Source organism: Puma concolor, chromosome C1, assembly GCF_028749965.1.
Source record: "Puma concolor isolate L17-30 chromosome C1, mPumCon1.1.hap2, whole genome shotgun sequence".
Classification (NCBI taxonomy): domain Eukaryota; kingdom Metazoa; phylum Chordata; class Mammalia; order Carnivora; family Felidae; genus Puma; species Puma concolor.
The window spans coordinates 122,501,378-122,524,265 of NC_141674.1; the positions used below are offsets into that span (position 1 = coordinate 122,501,378).

Genomic DNA, 22,888 nt, shown 5'->3' on the forward strand with positions numbered 1-22,888 from the left:
TAGAGAATGCCTTTCTCATGAAGTGATGTCAAAGGTGCATACCATCAATGTTACTTGATCACCTGGCTGAGATGTTATTTATTGAGTTTCTCTATTATAAAGTCACTCTTTTCCCCCTTTTCCGTACAGTACTCTTTAGAAGCAAATCACTAAGTACAACCCATTCTTAAGGGGTAAGGGAGGAGAGTTAAGCTTTGCTTCCTTGAGGAAGTGTACCTACATAAATTATTTGGAATCATACCTAAGAGTGATTCGTTTCTTCTCATCCATTTACCTGTTTATTCAAATATACACACACTATGTAAATTTATGTAGTGAATAATACATTATATGTGGTATGTGTATTTGAAGTATACACTATATATACACACTATATACACATACGTTACATGCTGTAGACTGTGTATTTATATACATATACGTGTGTGTATATATATATATGCATACACACACACACACACACACACACACACACATACATCAGTATTGATCTACACTCTAATCATGTCCTGGCATACTTTAAGTTAAGGTAAACAGCTTATATAGTCTTTGCTATAAGACCTTTTTAGGGATATTGTCTGTAAATTAGGGTAAAACTACAGAGTCAGGGCAGGGTAGACCAACAAAATCAAGTTCAGGTGTTAGGAAATACTGATTCAAGGCTTTGACTCTGCTCACGAGCCACACAGCCTTTGTTAAATCAGTTTCCTCCTTGAAATTGATTTTTCTCATCTGTGAATGGAGCTATAAATACTCAGCCTTCTGTTGTAAAGTATCACATAAAATAATAAATATATATATAAATTCTTTGAACCCTAAACACTTCAAAGAGAATATAAAATTATATTTATTACTAGTAATATCAATCACATCCATATCCAGTGTTTAAAGTGATGAAAAAAGGAGAAGTGATATAAAAGGGCTCTTTAGAAAGTTTTTGTGTTAACTTTAAATGAGTGATCTCATCAGAATTTTATCTCAGTGCTGGCATCTTTTTGCTATCCTGTTGTTTTCTCGGCTAGTTTCCATTTGAAGTGTGCTGAGTAACGCCACAGTGGCAGTCACCAGCCATATGCGGTTATTAAATTTTTAATTAATTAGAATTAAACAATTTAAAATTCAGTTCCTGATCATATTAAACACATTTCAAGTGCTCAAGAGCCATATGTGGCTGGTGGCTGTAGTGTTCCACAGCATAAGTACAGAACATTTCCATCATCCCAGAAAGTTTTATTGGATGGTGTTGTCATTGAGACTCACAACTTCCTTTCCTCTTGGTCTTGACTTCCTTCTTCCTACTCCCTATCACAAATTGACTTCTTTGTGCCGCTATCCTCTGCTATCACCTTCAGAAAGTTTACAGGGTCCTTTGTAAGTAAGTTCATAGATGTACCCCTTTGTTCAAGGTCAGACCCCATCAAGCAGTAGCAGCAAATAGGATACTTACTGTCAGCAGTCCCGTGAATTATTAATATATTTTCTTCTTTTAAGCCATGAATATTATGGAGGACACTGGATGCCTATAAGGAAAGCACAAATATCTCTATATAGATCTACTTATATTTGTAATTTGACTGAATTTTTAGAACAAGTATACTCTTTCTTGATTATTTTAAATTTTGTTACCTGGTATGTGCTTTCTTCCCTAGATGGCATACCAAGATATCTTTCAGAGAATGCTGAGGCTGTGACCCAAGAAAACAGAAATTTTAGAATTTAAAAATCATTTGACTAGCTTATTTCATTATTTGATTTCTACATTTCATATGTTCCAGTAAAATTGATTGAATCAGTGAGGTGATAAACAGCTGAAAACATCTCTGATAGCACACAATAAGTGAGGTCAACTGAGCTCTTCTGCATTGGGATTTTCTTTTTCCTCTCTCTCTCTCTCTCTTTTTTTTTTTTTTTTTTAACAAATCAATACATTAGGTCAATTTGTAGGAAGTACTCACCATACAACTTCAAGTCTGTGATGGGTGCAATCACTGATCCACATTTAAAAAGCTTTTCATCTGATTTTAAGATCATTGATGCAATATAGCCACCATACCCCTGGCAAAATTAAAAAAAAATAATAACGCGTGTGTTGTGTGTGTGTGTGCTTGCGTGTGTGTGTGTGTGTGTGTGTGTGTGCGCACGCATCACTTATCCCTGGAGATAATTTTAGCTTTTGATCACTATTTGGTAATATGCATAACAGAATGTCTTCTGATGTCTCAGACTTGAGGAAAGAATACGGTAAGATACACTTTGTACAGCTGAAAAAGGAAAATAATTTAAAATTTTAACAAGCTATTTTAATAACTTTAGGGAAAATATAAAATTAATTATATATCACCAGTGTCCAATGTTTGCTCTCTCATCTCATGTAGTATATTTGGGAACAACTCCAATTCATTCAAAGCTAGGGAAATATAGCCCTTATTAACTCATACATCATTTTCAGCAAATTACATATGTATATTTAGTGAAATATTTAAAAATGATGGTTATGTAGAAATAGGAAATAAGAATTAAATATTTATAATCTATTTTCACAAATACAGATTCTGCTTTCAGTCCCACACAATTCACTATTTGAATGAAATGAGATTGATAAATAATATTACTACTTACGTGAGTTGGATTATTTTTCAAATTTAATTTTTAAATGTCCTCCTGCAAAGCTTTTGAACTAATTTAAATTCTTTTTTTATTTTTTTATTAAAATTTTTTTTTAACGTTCATTTATTTTTGAGACAGAGAGAGACAGAGCATGAACGGGGGAGGGTCAGAGAGAGGGAGACACAGAATCTGAAACAGGCTCCAGGCTCTTAGCTGTCAGCACAGAACCCGACGCAGGGCTCGAATTTACGGACCGTGAGATCATGACCTGAGCCGAGGTTGGCTGCTTAACCGACTGAGCCACTCAGGCACCCTGAACTAATTTAAATTCTTAAAAAAAAATCAAGATGTCCAGTTTTCTTTTGTAGTCCATGATTTGTCCAGGAAAATTCCATAAGAGATTTTAACAATTTAATAGATTTGGGCTAAGGGGAATGACCTACTGAGTTATATATTCATTTTATAAATTAATTTTTAGCTGTACTCTGAGCAGTGTTCTTCATCTTGCCAGATATCAGAGTATCCCGGGAGATACAAAAACAATGAATACCCAGGCCTTAGCCTCAGAAATTCTGATGTAATTCGCTCATGATGAGGTCTACTTTAAAGATTACTAGATGATATTAGTGTTGTCCTATGCAATAGTAATCTGCTATCTTCACTAAATTCTTGAGATGTGAAATACAGAATCTCATTTATGCTTATTTGGACTATTTAAAAATTGGGATGATTGACATCAAAGTCCTAAATGCAGTCAGAGATTACCGAAGTATCTGAGAGAACAAAGAGTAGCAGAATATGCCACCCCAAGATACGCCACTTTGCCTATTGATTATTTTGAGCTGCAGGCACTTGGAGAATAACAAATGACAGGGAAAGCCTTTCTCTGAACTCCCACTACCTGCCTAAAGACAGATCCTCCAGAAAGAACTCAGTTGTCATAGATCCCCTTCCTCGGAGTGTCATCAACTAAGGAAGATTGACTCTTGTCACTAGAAGTCCACAACACACCCGGAGAGATTGTCACAAAGTATCACATTTCCCATCTGTTCTTCTAAGGGCCCATTCATCTTTGCTAATAATCAGTCTCCTAAAAGGCCTATATCCCACTCCCCTTTCCCTATTAAGATGGTATGTAAGCCTGAATTCTAAACTCACCTGAGAGAGTTACTCACTTTACCTGGGTATGTCCCATGTATACATGCGTGAGGTGTACATGTCAATAAACTTCTGTTGTTTTTCTCTTGTGGATCTGTCTTTTATTACAGGGGTCTCAGACAAGAGTTCAGAAGGGTACAGGGAAAATGATTTTTCATCCTTTGCCCATGTCCGTTTTGTCCTAGATTAGTTGGCTAGTACCCAGAAGCTTGAGCAAAGCTTCTCCAACAATTGGGAACTAAGGGATGTAAAATTATCCTTTATAGACGTAAGCCATCACAGAGTGCCTTTACTCATTCTTTTTGTAAGATATAAAAATATCCTTAGGTCAGCAAAATTCAGAAGTAGTAGGCTTAAGAGTGTTAACACATATAAAGAAAGAAGTGGAAAGGAAGAACAATTTCCCTCAATCCTCTGAATTCATTGCTGATGCCTTGTAATAAAAGATTATCAAGAGAAAAAACAATTGGGGTGGGTGCCTGTGTGGCTCAGTTGAATGTCCAACTTTTGATTTCGGCTCAGGTCATGATCTCACAGTCATGGAATTGAACTGGGCATATTGCTTGGGATTCTCTCTCTCTCTTCTTCTGCCTCTTGTGTGCCCTCTTTCCCTCTCTCTCTCTCTCTCAAAAAAAAAAAAAAGGAAAAAAAGAGAAAAAATGTTTATTAACATGCATACCTCATGTACACATGGGAGATACCCAGTGAAACTGAATAACTCCTTAAAAATGGCCCAAGCCACCACCTTAAATACCATCTTTAGCCAAAGGCAAAAGAAAGATGTTGAGTGTGGGGTGCCTGGGTGGCTCAGTCAGTTAAGCACAGGACTTTTGATTTTGGCTCAGGTCATGATCTCATGGTTCAGTTCCTGAGATTGAGCCCCACATCAGGCTCTGGACTGACAGCACCGAGCTTGCCTGGCATTCTCTGTCTGTCTGTCTGTCTGTCTCTCTCTCTCTCTCTCTCTCTCTCTCTCTCTCTCTCTCGCATCTCCCCCCCCCCCACACTCATGCACTTTTTCTCACTCTCTTTTAAAATAAACAAACATTAAAAAAGAAAAAGAAAGAAAGATAGATGTTGGAGGGAGCTGTTATGGGAGGTTACGAGGAAAAGAACTATAAACAAGGATAAGGTTGGTTAGGCAGATTTAAGTCTGATTTGCAGTCAGTGCCTTCTGTTAATAAGAGTTTCTTTATGGTTTAGAGTCAATCTTCTCATCCTGGTTCAGGGAGGGAGACACAAATGGAGATTTCCTTTATAAATGTAAATGTCTCTTACAAAAGAGTAACTTCTGTTTCCAAAGCTTCTCCTGTGTCTGCTGTTTTTTAAAAGAATCAGCTCAAAATAATCCTTATGCCAAAGAGGCATTTTCTGGGATGGCATATTCTCCCCTTCAGAAATATGCAGGGATGGGATGAGTTCTGCAAAGCAAGTAAGTAAGTAACTATTATAGAGCAAAAGTGTAGAAAACCCCTAAAAGTTCTGTCCTTAAAGGGAGCTTTTCCAGCATATTGTTCCTTGTTCTTGATTAGGGAGATAAGACCAAGATGTTGCAACCCAAGAGGTTTCAAGTATGTCCCATGGGGCAACACTGTTTCCACAGTGAAACAGTTGATGCACACCTCTGTTGATAACTTTTCTGGTTCTAGTTCCACAATGGAATTACAGCAGACTTTCAATTGATAATAATTTGGTTGCTTATATAACCTGACTACTTTGAGAGAATGGGTGAATATTCCAATCCACAGAAACAGCTATACATCACAATTTACTAATATAAATTAATAAATTGGTATTATGCTTTTTGTTTGTTTTTTACTCCCATTTCACATAAATCTCAGTCTGATTCTCTCCAGGAATTAAATAGAATGGTGTCTTCCAGAGAAGGGGCGGATTCCAGAACAATGCCTTTCAATTTGAAAGTTCATTCAAATCACTTGGAGATCTTGTTAAAATGCCTATTCTAATTCAGTAGATTCCAGGGGATGCCTAGGCTGTTGCTCCACATTTTCAATAACAAGTTCTTACAATATAATAACATAATGAATATCCCTGCCCAAACATCTCCCTAGCTTCAATCAGCATTCCCTACACCAGTGGAGATTTAAACATATATATCAATGTTCTCGAAAACAGTTCAATCTGTGGAGAATGGGCTGTAGGGTTTTCCGTGTGATTCTAAAGTGAAACTAGGGCTGTAAATCATTGTTGCTGCCCAAAGAGTTACATTTTACCACTTTTTACATGAAAATTTGAGATTAATGAAGCTAAATACTCTTTAAGACTTAATGATAGTGAAAGTTGTTAAATAAAATTCTCTCTATAGCATTCAAAAACCTAACCCCAAAATACTGCTTTAATTTGATTTATTCAACAAAATATTTCAACAAAATAACTTCTATTTTTAAAAGAAAAATAGACACTGGGAGGCGTTAGAATAAATTAAATTTTAATTGCTCACCTTTCTCTCTGCCATTTTATATTTATTCACTGAATGCAAGAATAGATCATGAAAGAGTTCTGAGAAAATACATTCTGGAAGAGGGTGGAAATCAGATATAAGTTCTAGCTGGATACAGTATTAAAACTTTAATTATCAGAACAACTATCTATCAGGAAGATGCCAGAAAATGTGGGTCATCATATTGATTTAATCAAATAGGGGGCGTTTTTTATTTGCTATAGATCAAAAGTAGTTAATACTTAGACTGTTCTGTTCAGTTGTGCTGTCTGTCATTTCATTGGTTTCTCAGTTATCGTATTTTTCCATTCGTTGTTATGTCCTTTCCATTTGCAAAGCATTTTAGCATTAGAATGTATCTTTTATAAGTTGTTGTCCGGTGCATTTAAAGTATAGAAATGTTTCCTGAGATTTTTTTTTTATCTTAAAAAAGATATACCCATAGTGGAAGAAACTGAATCTAATAGGTAGATGGACTTAGAGGAGCAGGCAGTGGAGTCTGTAATACCATTTTACTGAGGACTAACATTTTCATGTGCCTTGTGTTTTAAGATAATCATTGAGTTTTTTGAGTATTCCCGACAGAGTTCATGAATAGTCAAAAAGATATACTGATAGAATTAAAAAAAAGATATTTCCTGGGGCACCTGGATGGCTCAGTCAGTTAAGCATCTGACTTCAGCCCAGGTCATGATCTCAGGACTCTTGGGTTTGAGCCCTGAATCAGGCTCTGTGCTGATAGCTCAGAGCCTGGAGCCTGCTTGGGATTCTGTGTGTGTGTGTGTGTGTGTGTGTCTCTCTCTCTCTCTCTCTCTCTCTCTCTCTTTCTCTCGCTCTCTGCCCCTCCCCCACTTGTGCTTGCTCCTTGCTCTCTCAAAAATAAAGAATAAAAAAATTAACAACAAAAAAGATATTTCCTATCCTTAGATTTGTGATTCTTTGTAAACCACATATCACTTATAGTACACAATGAATTAATTTGAAATAAAAATATTGTACGTTAGAAGTAACAGTTTATTGCAGTTTTATTTTGCTTTAAATCTTAATTTGTTTAATGTGATCATAAATTTTATCACAATTCTTACAATTCTGCCTTGATTGTTTCCTTCATATTCTATATATTAAAAGCTTGAACCTTTTAGAAGTGACTCCATGTTAGTAACAAGACCTATCCCAATGGAGAATATTTTATAGCTTTAAATAATTACCTCCCTAAGTAAAGTTTTAACAAGTTTCCATATTCCTGTGTTTATACTTTTCTTTTTCTTTCTTTATATATATTTTTTTCGTTCCTAGATATCTGTGTTTCTTGCGTCCTCAAATTTCCCTGACTTAGATCAAACATGATTTCCTAGTGAAATCTTTCCTGTCTTATGAATGAAAATTGCTACCTTATCTTTATCTTGGGCCACCTATCTGCCTATCTGCTTTATTTTTCTGAATTGTCCTATCATTAACTGACATTTCATATATTGTACTAAGTAAGTTGTCTTTTATTTATCTTTACTCACTGAACTAGAAATTCAAGAAAGCTTGTTTGTTTTTGTGACTGCTGTATGTCCAGCACATTCAGACATACTAGGCACATAGTACACACTTGATAAATGTTTATGGAATGAATTAATTTTATTCCCCATTGATGTAGCCTGGTAATCATAGCAATATCCATTCTATGTATCATGTTTATAGGTTTTGAATTTTGCCATCCATTTTCAATTCATATAGTTAGTCTTTTCCTTTTTTTTAACATATAAGTGAGAAATTTTTTTCTAGAAGTTTTCTTACCATTAACATTTAGATATAATTTCTTGATAGAATGAACATTAAAATTATGACACATTATGTAAGGTTAGGTTAGGTTCTGGGGATAGCCACCTATTGGCACTGGTGGGAAAAACCTGAGGGACTAATGCAAAGGGATTTTATGACTCAAATGAAAGGAAGACTGCTGAAAGTTAATAAGCTAGACATTCACCTCAATAATTTAAGAACAAAATAGATTTAAATAGTAGAAGAAAGAAAATAATGATGGTAAGGGCAGAAATTAGGGAAATCGAAAACAAAGATGAGAACAGCTAAGCCAAAATATGGTTCATTAAAAAAGGAGGTGGGATGGGGGATGGAAGGGAGTCAAGCAGGGAGAAAAGAGCGAGTAAGAGAGAGTGCATGCAACCTAAGACAAGCAAAGGCAGAAAGGCACTAATAAACCAAACTGGGAGTCAAATGAGACCTTATCACCACAGTGAAATGATTAAACGTATAGTAAGACAGTATATACTATGCTTTAAAAATAGTCTTTAAACATATATGAAATGGAAACAATTATTTTAAAAGTACTAAAACTGACTTCAGAAGAAATGGAAAAATCTTGATAGTCTTGTATTGATTAAATCAATTTAAATATTAATTAAAATTTTCCAACAGAGAAAGAAACAGCCCCAGATACGTTTACAATCTAATTCCAGAAAACCAAGATGATTAGACCCCAGCCAATTTTATGAGTTTAGGATTGTTTTATTTGATATGGAAACAAAACAAGTACATTCCAAGAAAAAAAAATTACAAGACTTAAGAGTCTTGAAGCTAACAATGTTCCTTTGTATGCTCAGAAAGCCACCTTCTAAATTATAATTCAGTCACAGATAGGCATATTTGGTTAATTGGAAATGGAACATTTTTTTTCCATTTAAAATCTAATTATATTTCTTTGTTTATATCCTATGTCAGTCTTTCATATATTTAGACTGTCAATTTACCCTGAGGTTCATCAGCCCCCTAATAAAATGATAAATATGGGATTTTGAACTTCTAAATCTGAGGCCTAGAGCTTTATTTCTTCCTGTTTATAGACTAGCACTCAGCTTTCTAGTTAATATGAAGGACTTTCTAAGGTCTGTGCCAAGACTTCCTTTTGGTTTTGTCATTTTTCATTCCTTTATATGAGCCTTAATTATAGTCAATTATTTTATTTCATGTTCTTTGAACATTTACCTGAGAGCCTTCTCCTTGTCCTCTACTTGCTGAATGACTTTCACTATCCAATTTATGTTCGACTTTTTCTATAAGGCATTTTACAACCTTTTGAATCTAAATTTCCATAATAATGTGTGTGTAGCTTATTTGATCTTTTATACTTATGTATGTGTATAGTAAGTAGAGCCTTGAAATACATAAGAACTAAGTCCTTTGTAAATTATTACATATCTCAGGACCATTAAAGAGTAAAATGTTAATTTTATGCGCTGTGTATGTGGTAACAAACACCTAATATAGTATTACCAACTTAACCACTTTTAGGTGCACAGTTCAGTAGTGTGTAGTGTATTGTGTCTTGTCTAGTGTCTGTATTGTGAAACAAATCTCTACAACTTTTTCATTTTCCAAATCTGAGATCCCATTACCTATTAAGCAACAAACTTTATTTTTCCCTCTCCACCTAGCCCTTGGTAATCACCATTCCACTCTCTGTCTTCATGAAATTGACTACTCTAGATATTTTATGTAAGTGGGACCACACAGTATTTGTCGCTCTATGACTGGTTCACTTCACTGAGCACAGTGTCCTCAAGGTTCATCCATGCTCTCGCATGTGATAAGTCTTCACTGTGTGCACTTGTTAATTTGTTGAGAGTTTCCATGTCTTTGGAATGATCACTTTCCTAGACATTTCCATTATTTTGCTAATATCTTTCTTAGTAATGATGGGGGGGGGGGGTGTTGCCTGGGTGACTCAGTTCGTTAAGCGCCCAACTTTGGCTGAGGTAATGAATTCACGGGTTCTTGCTTTTCCAGCCCCGCATTGACCTCTGTGCTGACAGCATGGAGTGTGGAGCCTGATTCAGATTCTGTGTCACCCTCGCTCTCTGCCCCTCCCCCACTCATGCTCTGTCTCTCTCTCTCAAAAATAAAATCAATATTAAATAATGTATAGGGGTAGGTTTTCATTTATTTATTTGTACTTGTGTCAGAGAAGCATTGTCCCTGTAAATCTCTTGAATATTGTGAAGGGCAAGAATACAATAAAGCAAAGACATGGTACACTGCAGGTATCTGAAGTCAGGGGAGAGTGGTGGTGGTTTGGGCTGATTTACAATTTATTCATTTGTTAAATAGCTTTCCATATACCTATTTGTCAGTGAATACCACAAAAATTTACGCCCAGTGAAACTGTCGGTTATTCTGGTCCTGTATCTCTGAGTTCACTTATGGATAGTAAAACTTGTTTTATATTTAAATCCATGAACACCAATAATTTTCTTTGTCTCCAAACTAAAATAGTACTAGACCTCCTTCCTTTCATTTTAGTACCTGTATAGTGTCTAGCCTAGTGATATGCATAAACTAGGTGCTCAGTGAGTATCTATGTGGAGTCTCTATCCACACTGTGAAAATGATATTGGACCTGACGTAAAATTACTGCAATGAGAAGTAAATATCACACAGAAAACACCACAAAGACCTAATTATGAATATTGGTCCTCTTTCAGTTTCTGAGCCATGTACGTCATCCTTAAGGCTGTGGTACTTGATCCTTCTATAGAGAACACCCTGCCGCAAGAGATTGGTACAATTGGCTCCCTTTTGTTATTCAGGTATCAGCCTAAATATCACTTAATCCAAGGGGCCTTACTTGACCCCTTAATCTAAGAACATTAGCCCTTTCTAGAGTTAACTTATGTCCACTTTTTTTGTTTTTTGGTTTCCTTGTAAGACTTCATGCTATATGAAACCATGTTTTGCATTTATGTGTTTATCAAGTTCTTCTTTCTAGAAGATATGCTTTACGAAAACAGATTTTGTTGTTATTATTGTTTAGTTGCTGCTCTACTTATAACACCAGCACCAATTGGATTATAGATAATTGCTGGATTAATAAATGACTGAATGTATATAGTATTAATTATAATATTACATTTTAAAGAATGGTACAGAGAGATTATAGTAAAATGGGGAAATTATATATGCACACATACAAACACATGTATATACCTATATGTATAATACACATATGTAAATCTGTGTGCTTATATACATATGCATAACATTTCTATTTACCTTTCCAAAAATGCTCAATCTTTTGGAATCAATGTATGGCTGTTTCAGTAGAAATCTGCAATGAGGAAAAAAAAACATTATATTTTCTTGAGTTAAACACACATGGGAATTCATTTTTGGCACCCACACACATGCAAATGTACACACAAAACCCAGAAGTCAAACCAGAAATAGTTTAGTGGTTGGAGCTTTATCTTGCTACTCTAAGTGATGGTCCAGTTGTTTGGGCATCACCTGGTAGGAAGATACAAATGCCGAATTGGGGACCCCATTTCAGGCCTGCAGATCTACATTTTGACAATATCCCAGTCAGTTTCTGTGTACTGGTTTAAAGAACCTACTAGTTTTCTAGGTCATTCCTGCCAGCGGGGGAATGGTGTCTGTGAAAGTTCAAGAATTATAGTTAACTGGGAAATAATAGACTTTGTAGGTTATTGTAAATAAATACTAGAGTGGTTTAATTAAGGTTGCTCCAATTTTTAAAAATCTAAAGTGAATTTTAATTCCAAGGAGGCGGAAGTTCGATAATTGTTTTATTACCTGTGATGAGTGAAAAGTACTTGAAGAAATGAATGCAAGTCTATATGACTAACTTAGAAAATTGTCTATTCACTAAAGTACAGATTGCTGTACTAAAGTACATGATTCAAAGGTAATGTATCATATACCTAGCTTCTGTCATTAAAGGAAAAACAGTAGGAAAATGCAGACCCACTTACTTCACAGCTGCTATTTGGTCCTTTACTTCCACTGAACCTAACCTTCGATGAATCTCCTGCAGAATTTTCAGGCCCTGGAATCCACTTCCTCTGCCATCAAATCGTGCCGTGATAACATTATCTGTGTCAACAAGTACTGAATCCCAGTCAATGTGGAACTTATCTGTAACCAGCTGGCCTCCTGGTTCTTCATCCCTGTAAATACCAACACATTGGACCAAAACAAGAGCAATTGACCATGTGGTAGAAATTTTAGCTTTCGCACTTACTATTTCAAAATTTTGGAAAAGACCCAGGTTGCCTATTAAAATTTCTGTTAATCCTTGATAAGAAGCCTGAAAATATCTGTTAATCCTTGATAAGAAACCTGAAAGTATAATGCCATTTTCCTTTGTAAAATTTCAAATGAAAAGTTCTCTAATGCACTGAAAACATGAAACACGATTTAAAACTGTTCATACGAGATGATTGTAACTCATTTTTCAAATGAGAGAAAGGAAGAAAAATACATTAACTTTCCATAAGCATTTCTAAAGAACAATGATCAAGTTGACATACAGGCCCTACTTTATTGGATTTCTTCCAGATAGTGTGTTTTATACATGTCTTGGAGATGGTGTACAAAGGCTAAAGGATCTGTTAGCAGAACCAGTTATGGAGACTTAATAATAATTTAACAAGCATTAAAAAGACAACAGACCCAAAATGAAGTCACGTATATTAAATTCCAAAACTTAATAAAGCCTAACCTAATTGCACTTCTAGCCTCTCCCAGAACTGGAATTTTAAACCAATGAAAATCAAGAATTTCCTTTTCAGTACTATGAAGTAATCTACATGTTAAGACCCCTCCCATAGCCCCCATCTTCCCCTTAATGGAAGGTGACCTGGGCTGAAACAATCTTTTGTGTTCTTTTGCTAAAACCCTTCTTGTCCCACCCCATCTCTGCCTATAAAATCCTTCCATTTTGTACAGGTCCTTGGGGATTCTATTTGCTAGACGGGATGCTACCCAAATCAGGAATCCTGAATAAAGCCAACTAGATCTTTAAACTACTCAGTTGAATTTTGTTTCTTGACACAATAAATGGACAATACTAAAGACTTTCTGACTCAAATAGAAATACTACATTAATATACCCTGAATTTGTTTTTGTGGTAGAATTCTCACTAAGGAGAAATTAAGCATACATTGAGGAAATATGGTTTTTCATCACTAAAGTTAACTAGAAAAGAGAGACACAGATGTTTGAAAAATTTGAAAACTAGAAGTAAAGAAGGACACACAAATTACAAAGCATGAACATTGTCTCTGGCAGGAAAAAGTGGTACAACTTTAAAATGTCCAATTACAGTGGTACTTATATTTTACTTTCTAGAATATAGAAAAGGGAAAAAAAAGCAGAATCTCATAAAATGACAGATAATCTAGGTCCAAACATAGTTATAGTTCAAACGTTCATTTGTCCATGTGATAGATTTAAAGAGCATCAACATCTAATTTTCTGAGAACATCTCCAATTTTAGTTGAGCTATGTACCAGAAATCTTTACCCTATTCACTCTTGTAAGGATACCAATCTCTTGACTTCTTGTTTATATAAATATGTTGCTTAGAAGCACCAGTATATACCAATACATAAATTAACCCCCATCAACAAGCTTCTAGGTTATCAAATTTACTAAGGAAAATAACTTCCGGGCAGCAAATAGAACTGAACAGATACAGGGGCCATGTGAGATCAGTGAGTTAGGTAAAGGAGGAGGTAGGAAATAGGAAAAAAAAATAGGACAATTAAAATTTACTAAAAGCTTTTATAGGCTAAATTTTGTCTCCGAAAATCTACATGTTGAATCTCTAACACCTACTGTCTCAGAATGTAACTGTATTTGGAGATAGTGCCTTTCTAGTGGTGATTCAGTTGAAATGAGGACATTAGGGTTGGCCCTAATCCATCTGACTAGTATCCTTATAAGAGAAAACTAGTACACAACAGAGACCCTAGGGACATGAACCAGGCAGAAGAAAGACTCTGTGAAGAGACACAAGAGGGAAACCAACTGCAAGCCAAGGAGAGAGGTCTCAAAAGGAATAAAATCTTCTGACACCTTGACTTTAGACTTCTATTGTCCAGAACTGTGATAAAATAAATTTTTATTGTTTAGCATACCCAGCCCTATTAAAGTAATAAAAATGTCTTCTGTGGTTTAAGTACTTGAGATCCATTATTTTACTTACTATACACTACCAGAATTTATTTAACCTTTCTGGGGATGAAGTTGTCTTTTGCATGGCTTATTTCCTGCATTATTTCTCCTATACTGTAAATAAACTGTGCCATGAAAGTGTTTAATCATGATCTCCCACCATTCCCCCCAAGTCACATAATTAGTGGTGATCCTGTGAGCCAAATCTAGATCTGTTTGGTCTTTCCACGGTGTCTTCAATCTTTAACTCTTCTTGTGATTTTATTTTTAATTTAATTTAGTTTTTACAGCATTAGCTCTTGATCAGTTTATTAGGAATTTTTACTACACATACCCACGTGCTTGTTCTAATTGCTAGAGTTCTAATTGCCTAGTTCAGAACAAAGTGCAGAATTGCTATTTTTTCCAGATTCCCAGGTGATATTAATATAACTTGTCTATCCATTGAGAAGTACCATGAATCATTATGCCTAGCACAGTTTGTGGTACCTGAACACAGAAAAGGCTGTTTACCTAGATTTTTTCAGGGAAAATATACTCATGTAAAGTTTAAAATGGAAGGACTTTTAAAAAGCCTTTAGTTTATGAGGGCTGATGGGGGGTGGGAGAGAGGGGGAGGGTGGGTGATGGGTATTGAGGAGGGCACCTGTTGGGATGAGCACTGGGTGTTGTATGGAAACCAATTTGACAATAAATTTCATATATTTAAAAAAAAAATAAAAAAATAAAATGGAGAACATTTACACAAAAAAATAAATTTAAAAAAATGAAAAGCCTTTAGTTTAAATAAAGGGACTATATTTTGAAGCTTGGGGATTTACTGCAAATATTGGAAAGCAAAACATGATTCACTTCAATGATTAACTTCAATTTTTTTATTTTTTTTAACGTTTATTTATTTTTGAGACAGAGACAGAGCATGAACGGGGGAGGGCCAGAGAGAGAGGGAGACACAGAATCTGAAACAGGCTCCAGGCTCTGAGCTGTCAGCACAGAGCCCAAGGCGGGGCCCGAACTCACAGGCCGCGAGATCATGACCTGAGCCGAAGTCGGACGCTTAACTGACTGAGCCACCCAGGTGCCCCTTAACTTCAATTTTTAAACTTAGTAAAAATATGACCAGATGGTCATACTTTACTCTGAATGTTGATAGGCAAGACGCTAAGGCTCAAAGACTCTTTGTGTCCTTGTCTTTAATACTGGCAAAATACTGGCTTCCTTGTCTCAAGGAGTTTCGTGTGCATTAAATGGCATAATGTATTTGAAATATTTTACAAAATATAGTAAGAAATGTAAAACAGTGTTTAGATTTATCACACAGTAGAAACCTGTTGCTTTTCTGTTTGTGAGCAGTTTTGCTTATATTGAGCATATTTCCTTGCAGTTAAAAAACCAAAAAAAACCAAAAAAAACTATATAAAGGCTTTGGGCCAGTTGTGCAGAAATCAAACTGGGCAGTATCTGTGGATAAAGGTAATGTGTCATGTCATATGACGTATTATGTCAGATGGACCAATGATACCTAAAGACTTCTAAGAAAATATAAAACTGTAATGAACAGACCCTTTGGAGTGAGATCACACTGTAAAATGTTTTGTTGATATGTAAGATAATAGTTTTCCAATTTATATATGAACCCCATTGAATTGTTCACAGCAGTTTAATGAGTTGGGTTCAAAGCTAATGTACGTGTAGACAAAATGTTAATTATAGACATTTTATGGCAGGCAAATTATCTTAAGATACAGTTTAAAATAAGGCACATTTTTCAAACTTAATGATTAATAAATGTTTGTAGATTTTTATAAACAAAAACCTTTAATCCCTTAAAGTTTGCAATACCCAAAGAAAAAATACAATTCCACTCCTTTGGTATTTTCTCTTAATTGCCATGTTTAACTTCAACATTGTCTTTACAGTTTTCAGTGTTAGAATACAAAATGATATCAATACATTACCAAAGATCTTAACACATTTCATCCATCTAGTTGGGTTTATTGTTTGTTCTTTTTTGGTGTATGTTACAAGCATATCTATTTCAAGATGAGTTATCAAAGAACATGAATTATGCTAAGCATTGTTCTTATAAGGAAAAAGCCAGACAATTGCAGGAACGGGGTGGAGATTCTTCACAAAGTGTTGAGCAAGAAATACTAGATTATTTTTCTGCAAATGAAGGCAAAAAATACTGCTTATTCGGTGAGATAGAAATAGTAAGACACGTGGCAGTGAGAATGAACACAAAGAAGTACTCCAAATCACCCACCAATAAGAGGGGGCCACGACTCATTTATTTTGGTCATGTAGAATTGGTGAGCTCCAGTTTATTTTGTTCCCTTTTGTCTTTCTCTGAGTGTCACCTTCATCTTTGTAAATTTTTTTAAGATCTAAGTGTTTATATATAATTTTTAAAAATCTTAATTCTAGGGGCGCCTGGGTGGCGCAGTCGGTTAAGCGTCCGACTTCAGCCAGGTCACGATCTCGCGGTCCGTGAGTTCGAGCCCCGCGTCGGGCTCTGGGCTGATGGCTCAGAGCCTGGAGCCTGTTTCCGATTCTGTGTCTCCCTCTCTCTCTCTCTGCCCCTCCCCTGTTCATGCTCTGTCTCTCTCTGTCCCAAAAATAAATAAACGTTGAAAAAAAAATTTTTTTTTTTAAATTAAAAAAAAAAATCTTAATTCTAGTATAGTTAACATATGGTATTGTATTAGGTTCAGGTCATCTTCCTGCACTATTTTGTTTTACTCTCTGTCTCTGAAAACTCTGGGGACTCATAGAAAGGAGGGCGTTTCAAGGCTGAGAGTGGGGACATACAATTTTGTTCAAAACTGTGGTAAAAGAACAATTACATCTGTTTTAAGCAGTGGAAAGATCACAACATTTATTTCCTAACCCAGGTAGGAAATAAAGTGCTTTCCACTTAAGCAGTGGAAAGATCACAACATTTATTTCCTAACACAGGTAGAAAAATAAAATTACTACTAAGCTTTTCTTAGAGGTTAAGTTCTTGGGAGACAGGCTCCTCATTTATTTCAATACCTTCAACACTACACGTGCCTGAATGGATGAAGAGTTCAAGATATGGGCATATAGTAAAATATAGAAAGGAAGATGAGTTTTATACATGATATTTAACAGACCTTTAAAATGACAAAACAATCTTTATGACCTAACAGAATACCTATACCAAACCTGAATTAAAATGTGAAGAACAATCAAATTGTTCAGACTGCAATGTTTGGTCAAGTTCACAAAGTGCTACTTAAATTCATGTACGGAGCTTGAATTTATGTTCAGAAAACATAGATTTTGGTCCTGACTTTGTTAGGAAGTGCTGAGTTTCCCTGAGTAATTATATGCTGTTTTTATTTTTATTGTTCTTGTTTGTAAAATACTATGTTGTAAATAGTTAAGATTACCTACAGTACATTTTTAAAAGCCTTTCCCTAACAGTAAAACTAAGGTTATAATATATGGAAGGGAAATATATTTTTTTAAGGTGGGGAAGGGGAGAGGGAGAGGGACAATCTTAAGCAGTCTCCACACTCAGCACAGAGCCAGACATGGGGCTCGATCCCATGACCCTGGGTTCATGACCTGAACCAAAATCAAGTTGGATGCCCAACTGAATGTGCCACTCAGGTGCCCAAAGAAAATATTTTCTAATGAGTACTCTTTACTTGACTGATCTATTGGGTGGCAGAATTTGTTTTCCTACATGGCAGAATTTTAAAGCTGCTATACTGATAGCTGTGTATCTGTCCAGTGGGATATGAAAGGAGGAGACACAGAATTGCTTAGTCACCTCAGTTCTTTCCTCTTTCTGGGCCTAGAATAGATAGATTTCAGCTGCATGAAAGCTAGATGAAAGCTAGAATCATTGACAACTAAGTGTTGCAATTTTATTTTAGATAGGATAGACTTAAAACGTGTGAAAGGAAGGGAAAAGAATACAATGGAAGGTGAGCTTAGGGAAAACAAAAATAAAACTGATGCCACAAAGAGCCATCGCCACACTAAATTTTTAAGGAAAATCAATTGTCAACCCTTCTGATTTTGTCTTTAGGAGATCCTTCATTTCATAATTGGTGCGTTTTACAGGACATTAGCCTTAAACAATATTTTCTTTGCCTTAATATGAATTTTACTAAATAGAAGTTTATAGTTAGGGATGATTTAGTTGTAACATATGTGAAGTTTGACCTCTTTGAAATTTTTTTTTTAACGTTTATTCATTTTTGAGACAGAGAGAGAGCATGAATGGGGGAAAGTCAGAGAGAGAGGGAGACACAGAATTTGAAACAGGCTCCAGGCTCTGAGCTGTCAGCACAGAGCCTGAAGCGGGGCTCGAACTCACGGGCCGCGAGATCATGACCTGAGCCGAAGTCGGATGCCCAACCAACTGAGCCACCCAGGCGCCCCGAAGTTTGACCTCTTTGAAGCAATACATACATATGTATGTGGGCTAAAGGCCTCTTGGCCGATTCCTTCTATTTCTTATTTTATGATCCTTAGATTTCTTCTCATGGATGCATTGTCCTACATGCAGAATGGCAGAATGAGTTTTGTTGTATATTTACTATATCATATGAGAATTATTATTTTTGCCTGTCAGAGAACTGTTTCTTGTCCACATGCCCCTCTTCTTCCATTAGGAGTATTATTAATATCTGTAAATTTCTGATCTGTGGTTTGTTTATAATACAATTTTGGCTGAATATCATAACTAGTTCTGCTGTCATGCTGACAGCAGAGAGCCCAATGTGGAGCTCGAACTCACGAACCACAAGATCATGACCTGAGTCAGATGCTTAACCAACTGAGCCACCCAGGCACCCCATGATATGGTCCAGGTTATTTAGGCCTCTACTTAGACCCTTTCTTACACTGGCAAAGCCGGTGTTTCTGGTGGTAGTAATGATGAAGCCTAGTTGAGAATACATACAAAATTAGGCTTATCAACCAAATACTCAAATTGTATTACTCTTCAACACTTGTGTTCATATACTTGCATTCATAGATCCTGTTCACATTAAACCTTTTAGAAAAACTACCTGCATCAATCCACTGGAATTAGGGATTGCAGGGATGTGGGAGTTCCATCCTGGAAAGAGCACAGGGTGGTATGATGGTAAAACCAAAGTGAGTTGAGCCCTGGTCCAGTGGCTTTAGACAAATTACTTCCCTTCCCTATGCCTAAGTCCCTAAGTTTGCTTATCTTTGGTGTAGAGGATGATAATAAGACTGTCTCCCTAGTAAAATAATGGCAAGGATTAAATGAGAAAAAAAATACATATGCAAACATAGCACAGTGTCTGGTTCTTGATAGATACTAAATATTAATTAACCCAGTTCTGTCCAATGCTATAGGACTTGACCTTTTCATTTTCTCTTTCCCTCTTGGAAGCTGAGCTGCCATATCTGGTGATTCCCTAGGCAATTCTGCATTGATAATTCCTGAGCCTTTGTTTAACAATAGTCAAGTTTTTCGTATTTTGCTTAGTCTAAGGCACAAATTCAGTTGCATTAAAAATGTTCTACTTGGTGGGCACCTGGGTGGCTCAGTCAGTTAAGCGTCCAGCTCTTGATTTCTGCTCAGGTCAGGATCTACAGGTTGGTGAGATAAAGCCTTGCATTGGGCTCTGCACTGGCAGTGAGGAGCCTCCTTGGGATTCTCAATCTCTCTTTGCCCCTCTCTTGCTCATGTTCTCACTCTTTCTCAAAATAAATAAACTTAAAAACAAACAAAAGTTCTGCTTTTCACAGTGGGTGGGTCTTTCAGTTAATTAGAATGAAAGATGTGTATATGTAGACATTTGTGTGTGTGTGTGTGTGTGTGTGTCTATGTCTATCTATTTGGTTACTTTCCACACATGGCTATGTGTGTTTGTACTATGTGCATCCCTGTATGTGTAAGTTCTTTCTTTTGCTTCCACAGATGTATAATTTTTCTAGCACCAAAAATAAAAAAATAAATAAAAATAGATAAAAACAGAAAAATCTTACCCTGGTATACTTTTCTGGATTATAAAAGGTATGCTATAGAAAGTAGGTCTTTTTTTATTTTTAAGGCATTATTTTTTTTCAGTAAGTTTTCTTTATATTGAAAAAGCTGTTGAGATAAGTAATACTTTTTCTTGATCAGAATTTGGATCTTGAATTTGGGAGGGTATTTTGTGTTAGTAAAATGGGATCTGTTTTTTCATCCTTCCACTACCCTGCTACTCCTTTCTCCCACTTCCTGTTTTTTAAGGTTTGTTTCTTTGTTTGTTTAGAGAGAGAGAGAGAGAGAGAGCAAGCATGCACAAATGGGGGAGGGACAGAGAAAGAGAATCCCAAGCAGGCTCCATGCTATCAGTGCCCTCTTCCTAATTTTTAATAAGTAGCCTTTCTCGTATCAGGTTCAATTTCTATTAAAGGTATTCTTCCTTGCTTTGAAAGGAATTTAATCATATTTTGTTCTTTGGTTTCTCTTGATTAAAAGCCACAGATTATATCTTTAGCATGATGCAAAAATTGCATAATGATTATCATTAGTGCAATGAAGAAAAAGCAGAATCCAGTTCATTAAATCAAGTTATTTCTATTGTTGTAGGAAGCTGAAAAATGAAAAACTTATCAGAATGCAGGATGAAACACTGAACAGCATGGATATTAATAAACCAGCTATAAAACTCAAAAATGGACTGTTAGTATTATCCACACAAAATTAACCTCAGGATAAACATCTAAGCACATGAAAATATTGGAAAAGAACCAATGGAAAAGGGCCTCAGGGATATCTCACAGATAGAAATTGTGCAATAAAATGAGAGCAAGTTCCAATCTCCTAATCATCTCTGCTGTCAAAGTCTTACTACATTAATTCGTATCCATTGGCCAGTTTCCATTTGGGATAATTTCTAACAAATGGGTGAGGAGGTAGAAAGGAAGGAATTTGCTGATCTTTAGTTTCAATTACTAGGAATGCCTGTATCATCACTGAGGTAAAACAGCATTTGATCCCCTTCCTTGGACCTCTTTAGAGAGGGTCACAGTCAAAAGAAAGTTTAGCACATTGCATAAATGGATCACTCAGAGGAGAATCAACCTCATTATTTTATATAACTGTTATGTAAATCTCTTATACAGTAGGCCCACTTCACTATCTTTGACATATGAGCAATTACATTCTTAAAAGGAATTTGGAATTCTTAGCTGAAAGAGAATTAAGAATTTAAGGTTTTAAAAGCCTTGAGGTGCCTGGGTGGCTCAGTCATTTAAGCATCCAACTTCGGCTCGGTTCATGATCTTGTGGTTTGTGAGTTCGAGCCCCACATCAGGCTCTGGGCTGACAGCTCAGAGCCTGGAGCCTGCTTTGGATTCTTTGTTTCCCTCTCTCTCTGCCCCTCCCCTGCTCATGTTCTGTCTCTCTCTGTCTCAAAAATAAATAAAACATTTAAAAAATAAATATAAAATAAAATAAAATAGGCCTTTTTTTCCAAGTTCTGACTCTGGGCCTTTTCCCAAATTTATACCATATCTTTTGAAGGTTTTTATCCTTAGAAATTTTAGGGAAAAGTAGTAAAAGTCTTAAAATGTACCTTTTGGCTAAGTGTTCACCTTTTAGTATATGTCTAACATGTGACACATTACCTACCACTTCTGATTATAACATCTGCCCTATTATACTCATTGGACAAAATAAAATAATGTATAAGCATTGTAAACTGCATGATACACAGATGATTTTTTACAAGAATATCCACACGTATGAAGCTATATGTGTATTATACATATGTATACATATCTTTTTATACTTTTAATTCTTTTTTAAATTAATTTATTTTGAGAGAAAGCACAGCAGGGGAAGGGCAGAGAGAGAGGGAGAAAGAGAATCTCAAGAAGGTTCCACACCACCAGCACAGAGCCTAATGTGGTGCTCAAACTCAGGAACCGTGAGATCATGACCTGAGCTGAAACCAAGAGTTGGACGCTTAACTGACTGAGCCACCCAGGCACCCCTTATGCTTTAATTCTTAAAGATGCAGTAGGTTCTGTTCGACGTGTGTTCAGTTGATATGCTGTATTTCATGTGATGGATTAAAAGGGAAATGATGGCGACATAGACATCACTGTGGTTTCTGCACAGCTTTTCCAAAGACATTAATATTTGCAGGTAGTCAGAAACACACTTTCTTCAGATGAAAGGGAAAGCCCTCGCAATATACTAAGACTTCAAGAAAAAATGTGAAACTCAGTAGAAGCACCTTGATTAAGGGCATGTTATGGATGGCATAGTAGCTCTCGAAATCACTGGGTCCCTCTGCATTAGCTATTTGATGACAACTGAGAGTTCTGATTATAGATGTTGCAAAAACAGGGAATAGAATAAATAGTGAATGAAACAGGGCACACCTAGATTTGGTTTGTAATTTTTATAAAAATGGTACAATAAAAAATGGCTGAAAGAGAATGCTCTCAAAGAGGAAGTGCCCATTTCCAGGTTGAATAAAATGGAGTAACTCTAGATTAAAAATGCTATTTGATTTAACCCTACAAGAATTTTACTAGGAATCTTAACGTCTGAATTGTGGTTCTGTTTACAAAAGTTTAATAGTTTTGAATTTCTTCCCCAGTCTCATTTCTCCTAGATACTCTGTAAATGTTAGCATGTGATTTTGTATAATACTTGTTTCTTCGTA

The 22,888-nt window shown here is 35.8% G+C and overlaps 1 protein-coding gene and 1 long non-coding RNA gene across 3 annotated transcripts in view; one reads left to right on the forward strand and one right to left on the reverse strand.

Annotated features, from left to right (window-relative positions):
- LOC147578419 (uncharacterized) overlaps positions 1-22,888 on the forward strand; it is a 66,986-nt gene that overhangs the window by 13,561 nt on the left and 30,537 nt on the right. The window lies entirely within an intron of this gene.
- The window catches only part of DPP10 (dipeptidyl peptidase like 10), a 659,495-nt gene that overhangs the window by 6,100 nt on the left and 630,507 nt on the right, over positions 1-22,888 (reverse strand). For both annotated transcript variants that reach the window (XM_086718449.1, XM_086718450.1), the window contains exons 20-24: positions 12,001-12,195; positions 11,282-11,336; positions 1,956-2,055; positions 1,627-1,685; positions 1,448-1,520 (exon numbers count right to left, since the gene is read on the reverse strand). In XM_086718449.1, the coding sequence (XP_086574575.1) occupies positions 1,448-1,520; positions 1,627-1,685; positions 1,956-2,055; positions 11,282-11,336; positions 12,001-12,195 (482 nt within the window). The remainder of the gene's footprint in view (positions 1-1,447; positions 1,521-1,626; positions 1,686-1,955; positions 2,056-11,281; positions 11,337-12,000; positions 12,196-22,888) is intronic.